The 19,179-nt window shown below is 37.9% G+C and overlaps 2 protein-coding genes across 3 annotated transcripts; one reads left to right on the top strand and one right to left on the bottom strand.

Annotated features, from left to right (window-relative positions):
- The first annotated feature begins 4,935 nt into the window (after positions 1 to 4,935).
- On the top strand, positions 4,936 to 11,583 carry LOC108854475 (protein transport protein SEC16B homolog). Of its 2 annotated transcripts, none has more exons than XM_018628045.2 (13): positions 4,936 to 7,200; positions 7,355 to 7,675; positions 7,771 to 7,896; positions 8,003 to 8,125; positions 8,204 to 8,374; positions 8,620 to 8,745; positions 8,840 to 8,974; positions 9,169 to 9,296; positions 9,381 to 9,489; positions 9,603 to 9,923; positions 10,000 to 10,152; positions 10,234 to 10,520; positions 10,749 to 11,583. In XM_018628045.2, exons 1-13 carry the CDS (start codon positions 5,614 to 5,616, stop codon positions 11,191 to 11,193), a joined length of 4,032 nt encoding a protein of 1,343 aa, XP_018483547.2. In that variant the 5' UTR covers positions 4,936 to 5,613; the 3' UTR covers positions 11,194 to 11,583. The 2 variants fall into 2 exon arrangements, with proteins under 2 accessions (XP_018483547.2, XP_018483546.2); XM_018628044.2 differs by having other exon boundaries at positions 4,937 to 7,200; positions 7,352 to 7,675.
- A 212-nt stretch (positions 11,584 to 11,795) lies between these two features.
- On the bottom strand, positions 11,796 to 13,692 carry LOC108849547 (probable pectinesterase 68). Its single transcript, XM_018623105.2, has 5 exons — positions 13,290 to 13,692; positions 12,969 to 13,158; positions 12,668 to 12,874; positions 12,254 to 12,492; positions 11,796 to 12,166 (listed from the first exon to the last, which is right to left on the bottom strand). Exons 1-5 carry the CDS (start codon positions 13,577 to 13,579, stop codon positions 12,010 to 12,012), a joined length of 1,083 nt encoding a protein of 360 aa, XP_018478607.1. The 5' UTR covers positions 13,580 to 13,692; the 3' UTR covers positions 11,796 to 12,009.
- Positions 13,693 to 19,179: the final 5,487 nt, after the last annotated feature.

Genomic DNA, 19,179 nt, shown 5'->3' with positions numbered 1-19,179 from the left:
TAAGAGTTCTTACTACAGTCTCCCATTGTCAAGCATGCTTTACGAGTCATTCTCACGTAGTACACGTGAATTTTAAAGCGAATGAAATACTACAATTTTATTACACATGAATTTTAATAATATGGTTAAGATTTTTAAACCGATATCAATGAATTCTACCCATCCCGAATTAAACCGGCTAGCATTAACATTTGGACAATATTTATATTTTTTGAGTGATTGGCAAGGTAAATTGATGATACTAAATGGCATATATTTCACATTTTTTGTTATGGAAATTTATATATCTAAGAGTGATTGGCAAGGTAAAAATATTTTCCATTTAATACGATATTATACCAAGATACCATATTTATTGCATTAGGTTTAGTAAACCTATATAAAACTCACTGCTCCACATCATTTTATTCATTCACTACACCCGAAACCTTAACATGTATATCTCATTATCCTATAATGGTTGGGGTAACTTATGTGTCTGATTTGAAACTATTCAAGTCAATATGGAAGATTATGGTTAAGATCATTCGTTTGTGGAAGCAGTATTCTGCTGTTGGTGGTCTAACTATTGAAATGGTTTTTATCAACTCCAATGTAGGCATCTTTATTCTTTACCTGAATAAATTTTATAAATTTTGTTTTCTTTATTTAAACATGTCTAAGTTTTGAGTTTTTATTTTATTTCGTAGGTTGTGAAGATGTTTTATGCAGACCAAATTGAAAAATAAATGTTAAAACATAATGCTTTATTGTTAAAATTCATTGGACTTATGTTTAATGCATTGTAAGAATTAAACTCAACAGACTCAATGTGTAGATATCTCCTAGACTATATTTGAGAAGTGATTTTGACACATGTCTTCTCTACAATCATTCTCACAAAAATAATATGACATGGCTACTAAAATTGATGACATGTCTTATAGATTAATATGACATGGACAATTATATTTAATGTTAATTTATATTTTTGGTAAACTTTTTAAAATATGGTAATAACTCATATATTACATTTATTTTCGATTTATATTTTGGACTTTTTTTTTAAAATATGGTAATAACTCATAAATTATCATTAAAATAAATATATTCAATTATGGCATTTCAAATTTCGAAATATCATTTAAATTAAAAAAAAATCAAAAATATATACATATTTTTTAAAAAAATATAAAAATTAAATCATAAAATCAAATTAAATCGTAAAATCATTATTTTCTTATATATATCTACAGATTTTATAAATATTTTTAAATTTTAATTTTTAAATCTTGGGACAAACTAGTGTTAAGTAAGGAGGATGGAGGCTTGGGCTTCAAAGACCTTACGATTTTTAATACGGCGATGCTTGGAAAGCAGCTATGGCGACTGATTGAGAAACCTAATCTCACGGGTTTTTAAAGGACGGTACTTTAGGAATGCTTCACCCCTAGAATCAATCCGATCATACTCCCCGTCGTACGGCTGGAGGAGTATTATCTCTGCTAGATCTCTGGTTAGCAAAGGACTAATAAAAGGGTGGGAACATGATCTTCTATCTCAGTATGGAATGACCCATGGATCCCATCCACTCGCCCGAGACCAGCAAACAAAAATCTTCACACTAACTACCCAGATCTTACAGTTGATTCTTTAATTGATTCAACTACAAGAACTTGGGATTCGCAGGCACTTCGGACTTTGGTGGATCCTCAGGATGTAAAAATCATTGAAAGTATACCGCTTAGCAGGAACCAATTGGAGGATAAGGATGGATGGCACTTCACAAACAACGGAAAATATACGGTGAAATCAGGATACCAAGTAGAGACAGTTTATCCTGATAAGGAGAAACCATTATTAGTATTTGGACCTACAGTTGATGCTTTGAAATCATTTTGGTGGAAAGTAAGATGCCCACCAAAGCTTAAACATTTCCTATGGCAATTGGTATCAGGGTGCATAGCAGTGAGGAAAAATTTGCAGGCGAGAGGGATAAAAGGGGACATATGTTGTGATAGGTGCGGCGCTTCAGAAGAATCCATAAATCATGTGTTTTTAGTGCCCACCAGCGCGTCAGGTATGGGCTCTTTCACAGATCCCTTCCAATCCAGCTATTTTCCCTTATCAAGGTCTTTTTACAAATATGAATTATTTATTTTGGAGAATTGATCCGAAAATAGAAGCTCATCAGTATGCTTGGATTCTATGGTACATTTGGAAAGGAAGGAACAACAAGGTTTTCAGTAATTTAGATGTAGATCGAGAGATACTTTGAAATTGGCAGAGACAGAATCAGCACTATGGATGGATGCACAAAACACAGATACACAGAAGTTGGTGCGACAAGTTGAGGAAGCACCACAGACGGCAATACCAGGACGTTGGTGTTTCATAGATGGTTCGTGGAAAGACAAAGACAGTTTCTCCGGCCAAGGTTGGTATAGTACTTTAGAAGGTTTCGACAGTTTGATGAGAGCCCGAAACGTCATAGCGAGTCTTTCTCCCCTCCACTCGGAGGTAGAGGCTCTGATATGGGCAATGGAGAGTATGAGAAATTTGCGTCAGTTCAGGGTTACGTTTGCGACGGATTGTTCCCAATTGGTAAAGATGGTTTTGGAACCAGAGGAATGGCCAGTTTTTGCAAATTATTTGGAAGATATAAAGACCCTTAAAAACGGTTTCATCAACTCAGAGATTATTCATGTACCAAGACAGCATAATATGCAGGCGGATCGACTAGCACGTAGTGCCAGGACACAGCCGTCTTTTGTTGTTCACATGGATGCAGAGTTGCTGGCATGGTTTTCAGAGACCGGATGAGAGTGTGTGTTTTTCTGCTGATGACAAAAAAAAAATTAATTTTTGAAAATTATGAAATTTTACATTCCCTAGACTATATTTAAGAAGTAATTTTGCCATATGTCTTCTTTATAGTCATTTTCACAAAATAATATGACATGAATACTAAAATTGATGACATGTCTTATAGATTAATATGACATGAAAAATTATATTTAATGTTAATTTATATTTTTGGTAAACTTTTTAAAATATGGTAATAACTCATATAGTACATTTATTGTTGATTTATATTTTTGGATTTTTAAAAATATGGTAATAACTCATAAATCATCATTAAAATAAATATATTCAATTATGGAATTTCAAATTTCGAAATTTCATTTAAATTAAAAATATTTCAAAAATATATACATATTTTTAGAAAATTATAAAAATTAAATCATAAAATCAAATTAAATCCTAAAATCATTAGTTTCTTATATATATCTACAGATTTTATAAATATTGTTTAATTTTAATTTTTTACAATTATGAAATTTTACATATTTATTAATATATTAATTAAAATAAATAGATAGAAAAATCTACCTAAGATTATAATTTTAAATATATACATGCACATTCTTAAATATAATTCAAAATAAACAAAATTGTTTTTATCTTAATTTTAATGTTCAGTTAAATCAAATTTATATTAAAATATTGATAAAAAAAGAAAATTTATAATATTAATGAAAATTAAATATAATTTATATTTATCTGTTAAAAATATTTTAATTTTTTTTACTGCACATGGTGCAGGAAAACACCTAGTATTAATGTTATTGTTTATGTATATATTTTTATACAACGATTTATGTATATAATTTAATTTTCATTATTTCAAAAATATTTTGTAATGACTAAGTATATTTTATATTTAATTAATTTTAATTTAAGAATTGAAACTTTCATTTTTTTTTTGATGAAATTCAAATTTATTGATCAAAAAGTAAACTTTACAAGCTATTTATATGCTGGTGACTGAAACTTTCATTTGTTATATGAACAAATATTTCTTTCAATATTAGTTAACGCTGTATGTATATAACGATGAAACACTTTTAAAAGAATTTACATACACACAAATATGCACATTAAATTAGTACTTATATAACAAAATATCCACCTCAAGTGAAAATTCTAAATCAGGCGTAATATAGAATATTATTATTTTAAAATCTTCATTTCACCATTAACCAAATTGTAATGAAATGAATTGTTTTATAGGCATCTTTTTTTTCTTCAACAGTTATATAAATTTGATTTATTATGATTTTTTCATAATTTAAATATGAAACAATTGGTTTATATTAGAATTGTCTAAAATTCAAATAACATGAAACCAAACAAATAGTCTTTAAGTTTATCACTAAAAACCCAAAAATCTCAACCATTTTAACCGAACAAACGAAAATAAATATGAATTTAGAATGTATTTATATCATAGGATCTTAAAACCCGAAAATAACTCAAAACTAAACTGATATCCAAATTAAATATACCTAACGTCTTAATATGTTAAAATAATCTCATCCCGTGCGAAACACGTGTTATCATCTAGTGTTTTATACTCCCTCTATTTTTAAATAATACATGTTTTGAGATTTTTCACACTTTTTAATAAAACATATTAAAATTTACTTATTAGTGCATAGTTTTTTGTTATTTTATATTTCCTATATTTCTAAACCAATAAAATTTCAAGAAATGCAATTAATGTTTTTGAGATTCACAATTATTCATAATTAGTTGACAAAAATTACATTGAAAATATGAAAAATACATCTTTTTGAAACAAAAAAAATTCCTAAAACATACATCTTTAAAAAACAGAGGGAGTAGTTCTTTTCATTATAAATTCATTAATTTTGTTTTTTTTAAAACAAAACATTTGTGTGTCCGAAATAGTGGTTGGTTCTACGCGCGCTTTGGACCGGTAATGCGGACATTTTGAAGGAAAACCGCGTGCATATGCGGTGTGTTGGCCACGCACGTGCCTATTCATCTGTTTTTTTTTGTTTTATACGGGTTGGCCATTAATCATTTGGCCGATAATTCGGGTTTAGTGAATATTGTTAAAGAAAAATAATTTTAATTATATCAGTTGTCGGAGCTAAAATAACTGATCAACGGATGAAAGAAACGGTTGGTTAAGGGGGAACGATCCAACCGTTGGATTCACCAGATCTGTGGGGGAGAACAACAAAGAGAGAGAGAGAGAGAGTCAGTGCCCTCGTCCTTCCTCCTCTAACGTAAAAACCAGAAATGAAAAAAAAATGAGGTAGGAGAGATGACATCTGGATCATAAGGCATTTCGTCAAGCACGTTGTGCGCATCTTCTCCAGCGAGGTAGAATCTCAAATCTCAACACGAAGATTGGAAATCAAAACGTATTATTTTTATTGATGAAGCTGTCGGCACAAAGAAACGTAGTCATTGTCTCCGGAGACGCAGATGTGGGGCAATCTCGCAGACACAACAGATCTTAGCTTTTGAAGGATCCAGATCGGTCCACCAATACTTGATTTGCATCATATAGAAAAGAAATAATGTCAATGGGAGGAGATTGTTTTGTTTGGTGAGATCAGCTTGGGTGAGAATGACATTCGAAGATTGAGAAAGAAAGAGCTTTAGATCAATTTTGGGTGGATCCGATAAACTCAACGACAAATTAGGTTTTGGATCGGAGTCTATGACTCTATGGCATCATCATTGCTTTATTTGATCGCTTAGAATTACTTTATTATTTTTTTTTCTTTTGGCATTGGATCTCTCTTTCTCTCATTGATGGCATCGGCTTCTCAATACATGATGATGGAAGATCAGACGGATGAGGATTTCTTCGATAAACTTGTCGATGATTCCTATTCCCCCACCCAAGCTCAGGCTTCGTCTTCTGCCAAACAGATGACATTCGATGACGGTAGTGACTCAGATGACATCAGAGCCTTTTCGAATCTCTCTCTTGTTAAAGGCGATGAAAATGGGACATTGAATGAAGCTGCAGAGCCGGGGAACAACGACGTTGGCTCGAGTAAAGAAGAGCCTTCATCTATTGCTTTGGAAGAAGAAGAAGATGATGTCGTCCAGAATGATGCTAATAATAATAAGTTAAGTGATGATGATGTGATGAGACTGGAAGTGGATGATGATGATGATAAGCCGCTGTCTGAAACAGGTAAAGAAAGCAAGGTGGTTAATGAGGCAGGGGGGAGTCATGGGGTTAAGGAGATTGATTGGGGCGCCTTTGGTGCGGATTCGTCTGCAAATGACGGTCGTGGCTTTGGTTCTTACTCTGATTTCTTCACCGAGTTTGACGGACATTTACAAGGGAAGGCGGAGGTTGATGGTGGAAACTTGGTATCCAATGCTGATGATACAAACAACACAAGCGTTGTTGCCTCGGCAGGTTTCGAGCAACAACATCAGGGTGAAGTGGTTCTGGATTCTACAAGTGGGCAGTACGTGGATAACAGTCAATCTTGGGAGAATATGTATCCTGGGTGGAGATATGATGCAAATACTGGCCAATGGTATCAAGTTGATGGTCAAGATGCAAGCATGATTTCACAGGAGAGCTACGGTAACTCAGCGAGTAACTGGGAAGGCGTTGCTGCTGATAATTCAACCGCTACAGTGGCTGAGAATGTGTCTGCTTGGAACCAGGTTTCACAAGTGAGCAATGGATATCCAGAGAACATGGTCTTTGACGCCCAGTATCCAGGGTGGTACTATGACACAATTGCTCAAGAATGGCGCTCTCTGGACAGCTACAACCAGGCTTCTCAAACACCTCAAGCCCATGATCAGAATGGTCATGCTATGTATCACAATAATAGCGAGAGTAGCATGTATAATGTTAATGATACAAAACAGACATTCCAAGGCCAAGAATTTGGTATGCAGAGCCAACAAGGAAGTTGGGACCAATCTTACTCTGCCAACAACCAGCAAACTACAAACACATGGCAATCAGGAAATGGAGGTCAGGCGGAGGCAGCTGTAACTTCTGCCTCGTTATCAAATTTTGGAGGAAACCAGCAAGTAAATAATTTGTACAACACAAGATCTGTGGCTGAACAGTTCAAGCCAAATGAGACTGGAGTTCAAGGCTTCATCCCCCAGCATATGAATGTGGCTAGTGTCACGCAGAATGGACCATTGAGTTTCTCAAATGATTTTTATAATAGCCAGCAGCAATACGTAGATGATGTTCAACAGTCATACCAGAGCAATCAGGTTTTCTCCCCAAGTGCAGGAAGATCACCTGATGGGCGTCCACCACATGCACTTGTCAATTTTGGGTTTGGCGGAAAGATCATTGTTATGAAGGATGATAATGGTTCTTTCCAGAATTCATCATTTGGAAGTCAGGTTAGTCCTTTTCATTTGTTATTTTACACTCTTGGAAGTTTATGAAAACTGTTTTTTTTTAACATTAGTAAGAAATACGTTCTTGCTTTATAAAATCATCAAGTGAATTACAAATCTGTATGTACTGCTAACCTTTTGCTATCTGACTCAGAAGGGAACTGGGGGAAGCTCTATCTCTCTCGTAAACTTGGCAGAAGTTATTTGTGGGAGTGCCTCTTATCCAAGTCCTGGGGAAAACTCTTCCAGTTACTTTCATTGTCTGCATCAACAACCTCTTCCAGGTCCCTTGGTTGGAGGAAATGTTGGAAGTAAAGACTTAAATAAGTGGTTTGATGAGAGAATCTTACACTGTGAATCTTCTGGCATGGATTTTTCTAGTGGGAAGCTTTTAAAAATGCTACTTTCTTTGCTCAGAATATCTTGCCAGTATTATGGGAAACTCCGGTCTCCTTTTGGAACTGATACAACGCAGAAGGTGAACATTTAAGGATATATATTCTCAGTTTGCTTCTTAAGTTAACATTGATGTGTATGACAGTTTTCTCATCCTTGTATCTACACTGCAAATAGGAAACGGATTCTGCCGAGGCAGCAGTCGCTAAACTTTTTGCATTTGCCAAGAAAGATGCCGTACAAAATGGTTATGCTCCTTTTAGCCAGTGCTTGCAGCAATTACCACCAGAATCACAACTGCAAGTGAGTATTTGACATCTTATCCTATATCACTTTTTCAAGGAAAAAGGTTCTAAAATTTACAACGGTAATGTTTTTACTTATTAACTCATTTGGAAGAATTTGCCAGGCAACTGCTTCAGAGGTACAGAATCTTCTGGCTTCTGGTAGGAAAATGGAAGCTCTCCAATGTGCACAAGAAGGTCATTTGTGGGGACCTGCACTTGTTATTGCGGCTCAACTTGGCCAACAGGTTCTTTTCCTATAATTGATCTAGCATTCCACTCCTGTGGTTGTTTACTGACTTGGTGAGTACCTTAAATCGATGCAGTTCTATGGTGACACTGTCAAACAAATGGCCCTTCGCCAGCTCGTACCTGGGTCACCTTTACGGACATTGTGCCTTCTGGTTGCAGGGCAACCCGCTGAAGTGTTCTCCACTGGAAGTACAAGCGATCTCAGCTCTCCTGGTTCCTTAAATGTGCCTCAACAGCAAGCCCAGGTACTGCATATAACGACAATATGACGTAGAAGATGTATAGAAAAATATTCAATGGTAATAGGAATACAAAGTATTCCCCAACAAACTGCTCCTATGAATCTCATAAAACATACCCTTAGTTAAAGAGCTTACTAAAATAAATACTAAACAGGACGTACCTGTGGATACGCTTTCATGAACTAGTTCTCTGGACATAATTTCTACCCAGCTGCAGCTAATAGTGTCTTTGTTTCCTTGAATTGCAGTTTGGAAGTAGCAGCATGCTTGACAATTGGGAAGAGAATCTGGGTGTAATAACTGCCAACAGGACCACAGATGATGAACTTGTGATAACACATCTTGGAGATTGCATGTGGAAAGAAAGGGGCGAGGTAGTTCTCTGCCTTGTAGTATTGTTCTACTTCATGGAAAATTTATCATGACATTTAAACTGCTGTTGACATTTGAACTACTGTTTTGAATCAGATAATGGCAGCGCATATTTGCTATTTAATCGCGGATAAGAACTTTGATCAATACTCAGATAGTGCCAGACTTTGCCTTGTCGGAGGGGACCACTGGAAATATCCTCGAACATACGCAAGTCCAGAGGCTATACAGGTGATTTTTTTTGTCACTCTGGTTTTATTTATCATCGTACTAGCTGGAAGATTCTATTTTGAGCCTATTTTAACTACACTCCTCTTTCCCAGGATATGTGTTGTTTATGTACTCTAACGAAACTCATGGAAGACACCATATTTTTTGTTACTTGTTAGATATTTTCCTTATTTGGTTGATATTTGCATGGGCAGAGAACAGAGTTATATGAATACTCCAAGACGCTGGGAAACTCTCAGTTTATCCTGTTACCGTTTCAACCATATAAAGTCATATATGCCCATATGCTGGCTGAAGTTGGTAAACTTTCGGCTGCACAAAAGTAAGAAGATTCACTTTCCACCAACTTTTCCTTGGTTATACTGTATTTGGATTCCTGATGTCGCAGTGCTATGGCTGAATCCAGGTACTGTCAAGCAGTATTAAAATGCCTCAAGACTGGCCGATCTCCTGAAGCGGACACGTGGAAACAGTGTGTTTCGTCACTGGAAGAGAGAATCCGTATCCACCAACAGGTACAGCCCACGCAACTTCTAGTTCCAATAGACTTAAAACTGTTGATTTTTAGCTGTCTATTTTCTATTTTCTCTAACGATCTAAAACTTAACCGGAAATTTATCTATTTCAGGGTGGATATACTGCGAATTTGGCTCCAACAAAACTTGTTGGAAGACTGCTAAACCTTTTTGATAGCACGGCAAATCGTGTTGTTGGGGGCATGCCGCCACCTGCACCACATTCAACAACAGGAAGCCTTCAGTCAAAAGAGTATCATCACCAACAGCAGGAAGCTACTAAGTTACCTTATAGTCAATCGGTGAATACAATGTCATCACTGATGCCACCTGCTTCAGTGGAATCTCTACATGAGTCCGGTGGGAATGTGAAGAGAACGGCAGTACATACAAGAAGTGTATCAGAGCCAGACTTCGGTAGAACGCCAATACAGGTCTATATCAGAAAACCATTATCACGCTAAGAATGTATTGAAATATGGAATGTATGAATGGTTTGCCTTTTTCTAGGATCTGGCTGACTGTCCAAAAGAAAAGGTTGAAGGGGCGACAAAGTTGAAATCATCTGGGAGTGTGACAGGTTCGAGGTTTAGTCGATTTGGTTTTGGCATGCTAAAGGACACGGTAGGGAGGGTCTTACAGTCTCGGTCATCATCGAAAGAGGTACACTTCTAAACGCTTAGGTCTGTGTGGTTACTACTCCTTGAGCTTATTCTAATTCTCCTGGTCATGTTTTGGATAAAGGCAAAACTGGGCGCAGAAAATCAATTCTACTATGATGATAAACTAAAGAGATGGGTGGAGAAAGGTGTGGAACCCCCAGCCGAGGAAGCTGCACTGCCTCCTCCTCCAACATTAGGCACTTACAAAAACAACTCACTGAGTTATGAAAACAAATCTGAGATGAATCCACCTAGCGGGAGCTGGAGTTCCAACGGCCCAACTCCGTCAGAGAATTCTTCAGGAATGCCACCACTCTCACAGAGTTCGAATCAATTCTCAGCTCGTGGACGTATGGGTGTGCGCGCAAGGTAAACAAATAGCTTGAGACACTTTAGAATTAGAATATGTGTAGACTATCCTGGATCCTGAAACATCACGCAGTTTTATGGTCGCATTATAATGGCACTTAGGAGGATATATATAAGCCACATTTGGTTTAGTATATATAGATAATCTATCAATTGTAATTGCTTAGTGTTTCACTGTAGATTATGTACATGCTTATAGTTAAATCATTTTACTCTCTTTTGGGGCAGATACGTTGACACCTTTAATCAAGGTCGTGGAAACTCTCAGACCATGTTTCAGTCACATCCTGCACAATCTGCTAAACCACCAATCCCTGCAAAAGCAAAATTCTTTATCCCAGCAACACCTGCATCGTCTTCAAACGGCCATGCATCGGAACCAGCTGCTACTGAAACAAGACAGGAGGAGAACTCTGCAGAGGAAGTAGCAGCATCTTCAAGGGCTCCACCACAAATGACGATGCAGAGATTTCCAAGTATGGACAACATCCAAGTAAATGGATTGGGAATAAGCGCCAACGGGGATCATCCTCCTCCTGCTTCCAGAAGAACAGCTTCATGGAGCGGAAACTTCAACACCTCGTTTACGTCTCCAACTAGTCCACCAACTTTCAAACCAGTCTTACTAAACGGTGGCAGCATAGTAGAGGAGCTTCAGGAAGTGGAACTTTAAAGTCACCAAGTTTGTGGTGAGTGTTGCAGGTAGGGAAGTTCTCGACACATAAACCAATCGATTCCTTATTTGATCCATGAGGAAAATAGGGAGCCTCCTTCGTCTTCTTCAACTATAGGGTCATGCAGTATATTGCAGTTAGTATAGATGATTCATTGCTTCATTTGAGTTTTGAGAATGGAACCACGAGTTATTTTCAGAAACTTGCAAAATTATAGCCTTTTATAATAAGGTCAAATCTGACCAATGTTTTCCTGTATTTGGTATTCATTATTTTTTTGTGAAGAGAGGTAAGGAGGAGTTGCACAATGTTATGTTACACAACTTGTATTTAACACATTTTCTGACCATTGTTTTTCTTTATGGAATATATGTTTACATAAATGAAAATGCTTGTGACAAAGTTTCAAAAAACAAAATACATAAATTAGTTTTTTTGAGAACTAATACATAAATTAGTTTCTCTGTAAATGTATTTATTTGTCGCTTTCAACTTGCTAGGGGTTCACGAGATATTGTACTATGAACGTTGAAAACAGAGTCCTATTCCTAGAGATAATCACTTACCCAATGTAAGGGATTTAAATACACCAAGAAGCTAATTGATTGTAATCCAGCATTTTTGCTAGTATATATTGAATTCTTTATAAATATAAGTTACACATTTTGACAAGAATCTTGGACATGTATTACAAATGAATCACAATAATGAAATAAATAAATGAATGATAACTAAGCTATGTAAAGAATGAGAACAAAGTGTAGTAGTGTAGTGGGGGAGCATGTAAGTGGAAAAGCATTTGAAGTTCGTTCCTATCAAGCATCTCGTGGAGCTATCCAATGTCTCCCATTTACGAAGCTCTTAGCTATAAAAGGATGGGCCGACTCGTAGTCCAAAGCTCTGGCCCATGATACGCCTGTCGTCGCTGCTGCTCCTGGCCCATAGCAATTGTACACTCCGAAAAACGCCGTCCTGATTTTTTTGAAAAATTCTGGATTAACTAAATATCATATACTAAAATTAATATAGTAACTATGAGTGTAATAAAATCATACGTACTTGCTTTTATTGGATTTATGGTCCCAATCATCCCAGCCACCATGAGCAACAAGAGCATCGAAGTAGGTGTGAGCGTAGACGATGCGTGAGTATTGGCCCATGGCACGGCCCACGTATAAAGGACCCGTCCCCGTTACCCGACAACCCACGAACGTGAAACCCGTTTTCTCCTCCGGGCATGTCCTCCCGTGCGCCGCTATCGACCCGAACCTTGACGCTATCGAATGCAATTCACAGTCCTTTACCAACAGTTAACACAACACCATCAGTTCTTTTATTATGAATCTCTAACACAAAACTAATTATAGCTCAACTGGTCAATATCTTTTAGGCATCTTCATTGAATCATTTTGATATTCTAATAATTGTTACTGCAGGTCATAACGAAACATATTCACATTTTTGTTTGCTTACTTTATACATGGAGCGGCCATTACCGAAGATAAAGTCGATAGAGCCTTCAATGTAACACTCCTTGAAGTAGTGACGACCTGCGTCGTCGCATAAAGTGTCCTGTGCACCGTAAAATCCGCAGCCGGAAAAGTAAGCTTTGTCGCCAGAGATCCTAAATGCCACAGCCTGCCACCCTTGCATTCCTGGCATTGGCGCCGGCGCAGTATTCTTCACATTTTATGAAAAATGTTAATAAATGCGGATTATTAATTAATATATATATCCTTAAAGTTGTATGTTATGCATTAGAATTAAGTAATACCGTGAAGGTAATGTTTCTAGCGGAGAAATAATTAGCGAAGACTGTGACGGAAGCTGTTTGGTAAGTACGTAACTGTTGACCATCAGGGCCAAGGTCGGAGGCACGGTCGTGCCACTCTATAACCGTCACGTCCCGGCCTGCTCCTTTAAACGTTATGTACGGTTTTGTCGCTGGAACTACCACTTTCTCTCTGGAAATATGTACAAATGAAAATTTAAATGTTAAACCTTGTCATTTAAAAAAAAATGTTAACCCTTAGCTATAGGTTGCATGTGTGCATGACACATAACAAAAAAAAGGTTACGGATTACATATAAATACCGGTAAAATCCTGGAGCAATCTTGATAACGATACTCTTGTTATTGTTCTTTGATATGGAGTCCACGGCGTCTTGGACAGAGCGAAACTGAGAGTGGCCGTCAAGTGAGACGGTGATGACTTTGTGACCTGAGGGACCCACCCATTTCCGGTGGTGATGATGGTGTTGATCTTCTGTGGAGTTTGAACAAGCTGCAACAAATGAAAAACGAAAACATAAGCAATGGAATATGAAAATTAAAACTGAAAATAGATAATTAAGAGAGTAAGTAGAAGATCTGAGTTGCGCCATGGTGAGGAAGAAAATGTCCAGAGTAAGCAAATGACAACGGAGGATCAATAGATTTTATACATGCATGTAGTAATTATAAAGTGGTCCTTTGAGTCTTAACGGTCATATTTGTGTGATGGAGTAAAGCCAACATTGGCAACGAACACAAGAGTCTACAAGTTTATTTTGTCTTTTTAATTTGTTGGTAAAATCTATAAGTTTTTCTTGTCTTCATGTGTATTAGCTTTTACTGTTTAAACCAAGAAATCTGGTTCTTATTTTATTTTTCAAAGTAGCCTGTCTATTATTGTGTTAAGTCGCTATTTGTTTCTGTTTGGAATCGAGTGGTTGGCTACTTATTTCAGGTTTGAGTTTAGGGTTTGTCATTATTTCAGATTCCACCAATGATATAAGCTTTATTGTAATGTAAAATATAGATAGGAGCCCATGATTCGTAATTTTAACTGCAACTAAGTTTTTAATTCATAGTGTCTATAGCTGCCATATATACTAATTATATTGGAATGCCCATAATCATGATAATATTATCTGAGTTTACCAATATTTTTCAAAGCCACAATGTAGCATGAGTAACCCACTCTCTCTCTCTCTCTCTCTCTCTCTCTCTCTCTCTCTCTCTCTCTCTCTCTCTCTCTCTCTCTCTCTCTCTCTCTCTCTCTCTCTCTCTCTCTCTCTCTCTATATATATATATATATATATATATATATTTGCATACATATGCAGTCAATCAATGTGTAATGAATAGGTAATAATAAAACGGTCGTATTGAATATTGATGAGAACAAAAACAAAATGAAATATGAGGAAAAGAAGAATGGGCGAAAATAATAATAGTAGGAGTTACGTGAATTTAATATGGTAGTGCGGACACACTGCTTATAAGCGTCACGTGAAGCCATTTGGTCCCACTACCATTGAAAAGTACCACTCAATTCATCATCAGCCTATCGAACCTATTGTTTGCTGAACGTTGAAGAGTGTTCCAAACCTTCTTTGTCAATCCGACATGGGACCATAGTCTCTTTGATATCCGATCCGGTTCGTGATTAGCTTAAACTTCAGATTACAAAAAAAAAAATTGGATAAACCTTCAATTCAACGAAAAAAACAAAACGCTAACTTTCAAAATGTCTTCCAAAAAAGAATATGTATATCGAATGTCTCAGTTATCACATATCATTTCATTTATCCCAACCCTAAAATTTGAAGATGTGGATATATATGAGCCCAAAAAGGATATAAGAAGGATATACTATTTAGTTACCCCATTCCGAGGAGTCGTACATCCAAGAAAATTTCATTAGAGCCGTAGACACTTGTGGACCATATGCGACGTGATTCTTTAGAGAGGTTTCAGTACCACCCCGCCGATAAAGAATCGAATTCGCGACTTATGGTAGTCGTGTGAGAATCTCCTTAAAATCACGAGGCCATCAACGATATCTTAAAAAGGTGTTTCACCTCTTTATCGAGACATTGTATCGCGAATTGAACTAAAGTGGCAGAAGTTACAGCCGCAACCCCTTTACCACTAGACCAACTCGATATTGGTTACAGCCGCAACCCTTTTAAAGGTGAGAAAAACGTTTTATATAAAGGTTTTTCTCTCTCCTCCCATTTTCTTTTTTGAGCCTCTCTGAACTCCAAACCTCCGTCTTCGCCGTTAAAGCTTCCGTAGTCATTTTTTATTTCTTAGATCTATAAAAAAACATCTATGTTTGGCGGCCCGTGGTTACGGTGGGGGCTCCTCCGCCACAGATTTGTTCTTTCTTCTAGTGGTTCCTACCTATTGTTTTTCCAGCGGAGTGGCTTGGCAGAGCGTCCTTTTCCTTCGTGCGAGACATCTCGTCGTTTAGGGTTTCTTGATATATGTTGAGCAGTCGGTACGGCGAGTCTCACCTCTATGGCTTGTCTGAGGTCTTATGGGTTCACGTGTATCATCTCCGGTAACTTCTCGCTTGGCATGCGCGGCCACGACTTGGCTGTCGATTCGGAGTTGTCTATGGCTTTGATTCAATCTGCGCTCGTGGTGCTTCCGTCTTGTCCTCCTCTAACCTTGACGCTCCCTCCGGGTGTATGGGTCCTTCTCGGCTGGTCTTCATAGTTGTTAGTTTTTGTTTCGTTTGCAAGTCGGTCAACGCCCTGGTTCTTAGGGTATGTCTATTGTTGGACCAATAATTAATTGGTTAAGAGTGAATATTAATGGGCCTGCGGCTCAAATGATAAAAGCCTGTTTGGCTTTAAATAAATGAATTTGGGAAATGTCCCACATCGCTTAAGAGGAAGAGAAATGAGCAGCATATATATGTCTATGTGCTATGAGAGTATAAACGACTCAGAGGAACAGATGAGTCCCCACGCGCGCGCCGCCGCCGCCGTCCGTCCGGCCGGCGCGGTCACGGTCGTCGGTCTTGGGTCTTGGGTCTTGGGTCTTGGGTCTTGGTGGAGGGCCTCCGGCCCGATAAGATTATTCTTTTTGGACCAAGTTAAGCCCAACGTTTGACCCATTTAATTCTCAAAAAAAAAAAAAACAACATGCATTTTATTTGAAACGACAAGCAGTTTGTCTAGAAAATAAAAACGACATGTAGTTTATCCTCTCGAGATATTTAAACGAGATAAGATTGGGAAGAACTCAACTTCCCTCGATCTCCGCGAGATTTCCGTCCACGTGCAGAGACTGTTGCGGAAAGTGGCTCGCTTCCATCTCTTTAAATAGTGGTCTCCTCCTCTCTCATTTTTCACTTACTTTTCATCACAACAAAAATCCCTTAGCGTAAGTCTTTAGTTTCAGAGTGTTTTGTAGCTTTTATAGTTCGATAGGGCGTTCACGAGTGAAGCGTGAATCGTCGCCATGGTTTTATCCTGGGACTCTATATTCGTACAGTCCCGTCTCACTACGGAGCGAATATAAAGAGTTAAGGAAAGAGATATCATATCTCGACTCCATGAACGTTTTCTTATCGGGTTTCATTTCGTCTATTCAATCGTTTCTTTCCTTAACATCTCGCTTTTATTATATCGTTTATTTGATTCGGTTTTCCGGCTTCTACAATCTTAACTCTTTATCGCTTTCTGTCTAAAGCTTTAATCGGATTGAAAAACGATTTATGAAACAGGTTTTAAGGTTTTGTTAACGGTTTCAAAAACGTGTTTGCGATCTGCTCTCTAGCACTTCCGCGAAACGTTTAAGATACTTTGTTATTCAAAACGTTCTGTATTCGAATCGTTTCCACGAACGCTTCTTTAAGCGAGTTTGTGAAACGATCTAAAAGTCTACACAAACGGTTTCTGCGAACGCTTTAAGCGAGTTTGCAAAACGTTTTCTCAGACTTAAATCGATATGATTTGGTTCAAACACCAAAAATGAAAATCGATTTACATTATTATTTTTATTATTATATTAATAATAATTTGTTATTGTTGAATGGAGTACTAATCCGTTTTCATGTTTTCTCAACAGAAAAATGACGGATGCAAACAACACCCCGATTGACACTACCATCGCGCAAACTCCAATCAACGTTGCTGCAACTGATGTATCTGGTGTGACTACCGCTGGAAACATCCCTGCTTCCTCAACCGCTGCATCAACAACAACCACTACCCTTCCTGCGGGAAACAGTGCTGATGAAACCACGCGCCGTAGCTTGTTCGGTGCTGGTCTTTATCAAACGAGTTCAGGTCTAGGAACCTCAAGTGGTCCGGTTGCAGTACCAACTCCTCCGTCTGTGCCCAGCCTGTTCACTCAAGGACTGATGCCAGACCAGTTTGATGGCAAAAACTTCAAAACGTGGCAGAAGAAGATGATGTTCTTCCTAACAACGATGAAGCTGGACAAGTTCATCCAGGAGGACAAGCCCCTTGTCCCTTACGGGATTGATGATGTGCACACTCTCGCAAGTGTTGACATTTGGGTGCATTCTGACTTCGTCTGCAAAGGCTACATTTTGGGTCGCCTCATTGACCCATTGTACCGTGTCTACTGTGACATTCCAACGGCGAAGGAGCTATGGAGATCACTTGACAAGAAGTACAGAGGTGAGGACGCTGGCTGCCAGAAGTATGTGGTTGCAAAATTTCATGACTTCAAAATGGTGGATTCAAAACCCATCATGGATCAGGTGGAAGCGTTCCAGCTCATTTGCCATGAAATCAAAGCTGAAGGGATGTCCATCTGCGAGACATTCACAACTCTCAGCTTCATTGAAAAGCTTCCTCCAAGCTATGCGGATTTCAAGAACTACCTGAAGCACAAGAAGAAGAAGATGGGCCTTGAGGAGCTTATCATGAGGCTTCAGATGGAATCCAGGAACCGAATTGCTGACAAGATCAATGCTAAGGAGCATAGTGTCAACATGGCTGAGCACAAAGGCAAAGGAAAGGCACACGCCCATTCTCCAGCAAAGCCTTCGAAAACTGCTGCAGCACTGAAGGCTACTGGAAAAAACTTCAAGAACAAAGGCATTGAAATCAATGCGAATGTGGAGAGATTCAAGGGGAAGTGTCACTACTGCAACAAAGTGGGACACAAGACTGCTGAGTGTCGCAAGAAGATCAAAGATGAGAAGGCTCAGGCAAATCTCACTGAGGAGGATCTTGTTGCTGTGGTGACTGAAGCCAACATGGTTGAAAGCAACAACCCCAGGGAATGGTGGTATGACACTGGTGCAACCACCCACATTTGCACTGATAGGGCGATGTTCAGCACCTATCAGAAAAGCAAGACTCAGGAGAAGCTCAGGATGGGAAACACTGCAGTCTCCAAGATTGAAGGACGCGGCAATGTGATTTTGAAGATGACATCTGGACGTGAGGTCACTCTGACAAATGTGAAGCATGTGCCTGACATGAGGAAAAACCTGGTCTCGGGAACCTTGCTCAGCAAGAATGGATTCGCCACAAGCTTTGAGGCGGATAAGCTCGTGATTAGGAAGAATGGGATGTATTTGGGAAAGGGGTATGTTAAGGATGGACTGGTCAAGTTGAATGTAATGACCGTCCCTCCGAAAGTTGTAGCTCCAAAAGTTTCAATGAATAAGAAAGAGCCAGTTGCTTATTTGGTTGAGTCTTTTAATATATGGCATGAAAGATTAGGCCATGTAAATAATAAATCTATACAAAGATTAATGAATTTAAATTTAATTCCCAAATTTAAAACAAGTAAACAAAAATGTGAAGTTTGCGTACAGGCTAAGCTCACAAAAACGCCCTCACCTCGTGTTGAAAGAACTAATAAACCTCTAGATTTAATTCACACTGATTTATGTGATTTGAAATATATGCCAACTAGAGGAGGGAAAAAGTACTTTGTGACCTTCATAGATGACTGCACAAAATATTGTTATGTTTATCTTTTACATAGCAAAGATGAAACCTTAGATAAATTCAAAGAATTTAAACTCGAGGTCGAAAATCAGCTTAAAACAACTATTAAGGTAGTTAGAAGCGACAGAGGAGGCGAGTATGATGGTCCATTCAATTCATTTTGTAAGGAACATGGAATAATACATCAAACTACAGCCCCTTATTCACCAGAATCTAATGGAGTTGCTGAACGAAAAAATCGAACTCTTAAAGAGATGATGAATGCAATGTTG

The sequence above is a fragment of the Raphanus sativus genome, chromosome 4, assembly GCF_000801105.2.
Source record: "Raphanus sativus cultivar WK10039 chromosome 4, ASM80110v3, whole genome shotgun sequence".
Taxonomy (NCBI): domain Eukaryota; kingdom Viridiplantae; phylum Streptophyta; class Magnoliopsida; order Brassicales; family Brassicaceae; genus Raphanus; species Raphanus sativus.
Note: the sequence above shows the minus strand (reverse complement) of the source record. Positions and strands in the feature narration are given on the sequence as shown.

Bases quoted from the DNA above. Each gene is read 5' to 3' on its own strand.
- LOC108854475 (XM_018628044.2), top strand. From the start codon at position 5,614: ATGGCATCGGCTTCTCAATACATGATGATGGAAGATCAGACGGATGAG. The intron at 8,126-8,203 runs GTTCTTTTCCTA...AAATCGATGCAG, and splicing joins CGGCTCAACTTGGCCAACAG to TTCTATGGTGACACTGTCAA. The intron at 9,490-9,602 runs GTACAGCCCACG...TATCTATTTCAG, and splicing joins GAATCCGTATCCACCAACAG to GGTGGATATACTGCGAATTT.
- LOC108849547 (XM_018623105.2), bottom strand. From the start codon at position 13,579: ATGGCGCAACTCAGATCTTCTACTTACTCTCTTAATTATCTATTTTCA. The intron at 12,493-12,667 runs GTAAGCAAACAA...CTGTTGGTAAAG, and splicing joins ATGGCCGCTCCATGTATAAA to GACTGTGAATTGCATTCGAT. The intron at 12,167-12,253 runs GTACGTATGATT...CAAAAAAATCAG, and splicing joins CATAAATCCAATAAAAGCAA to GACGGCGTTTTTCGGAGTGT.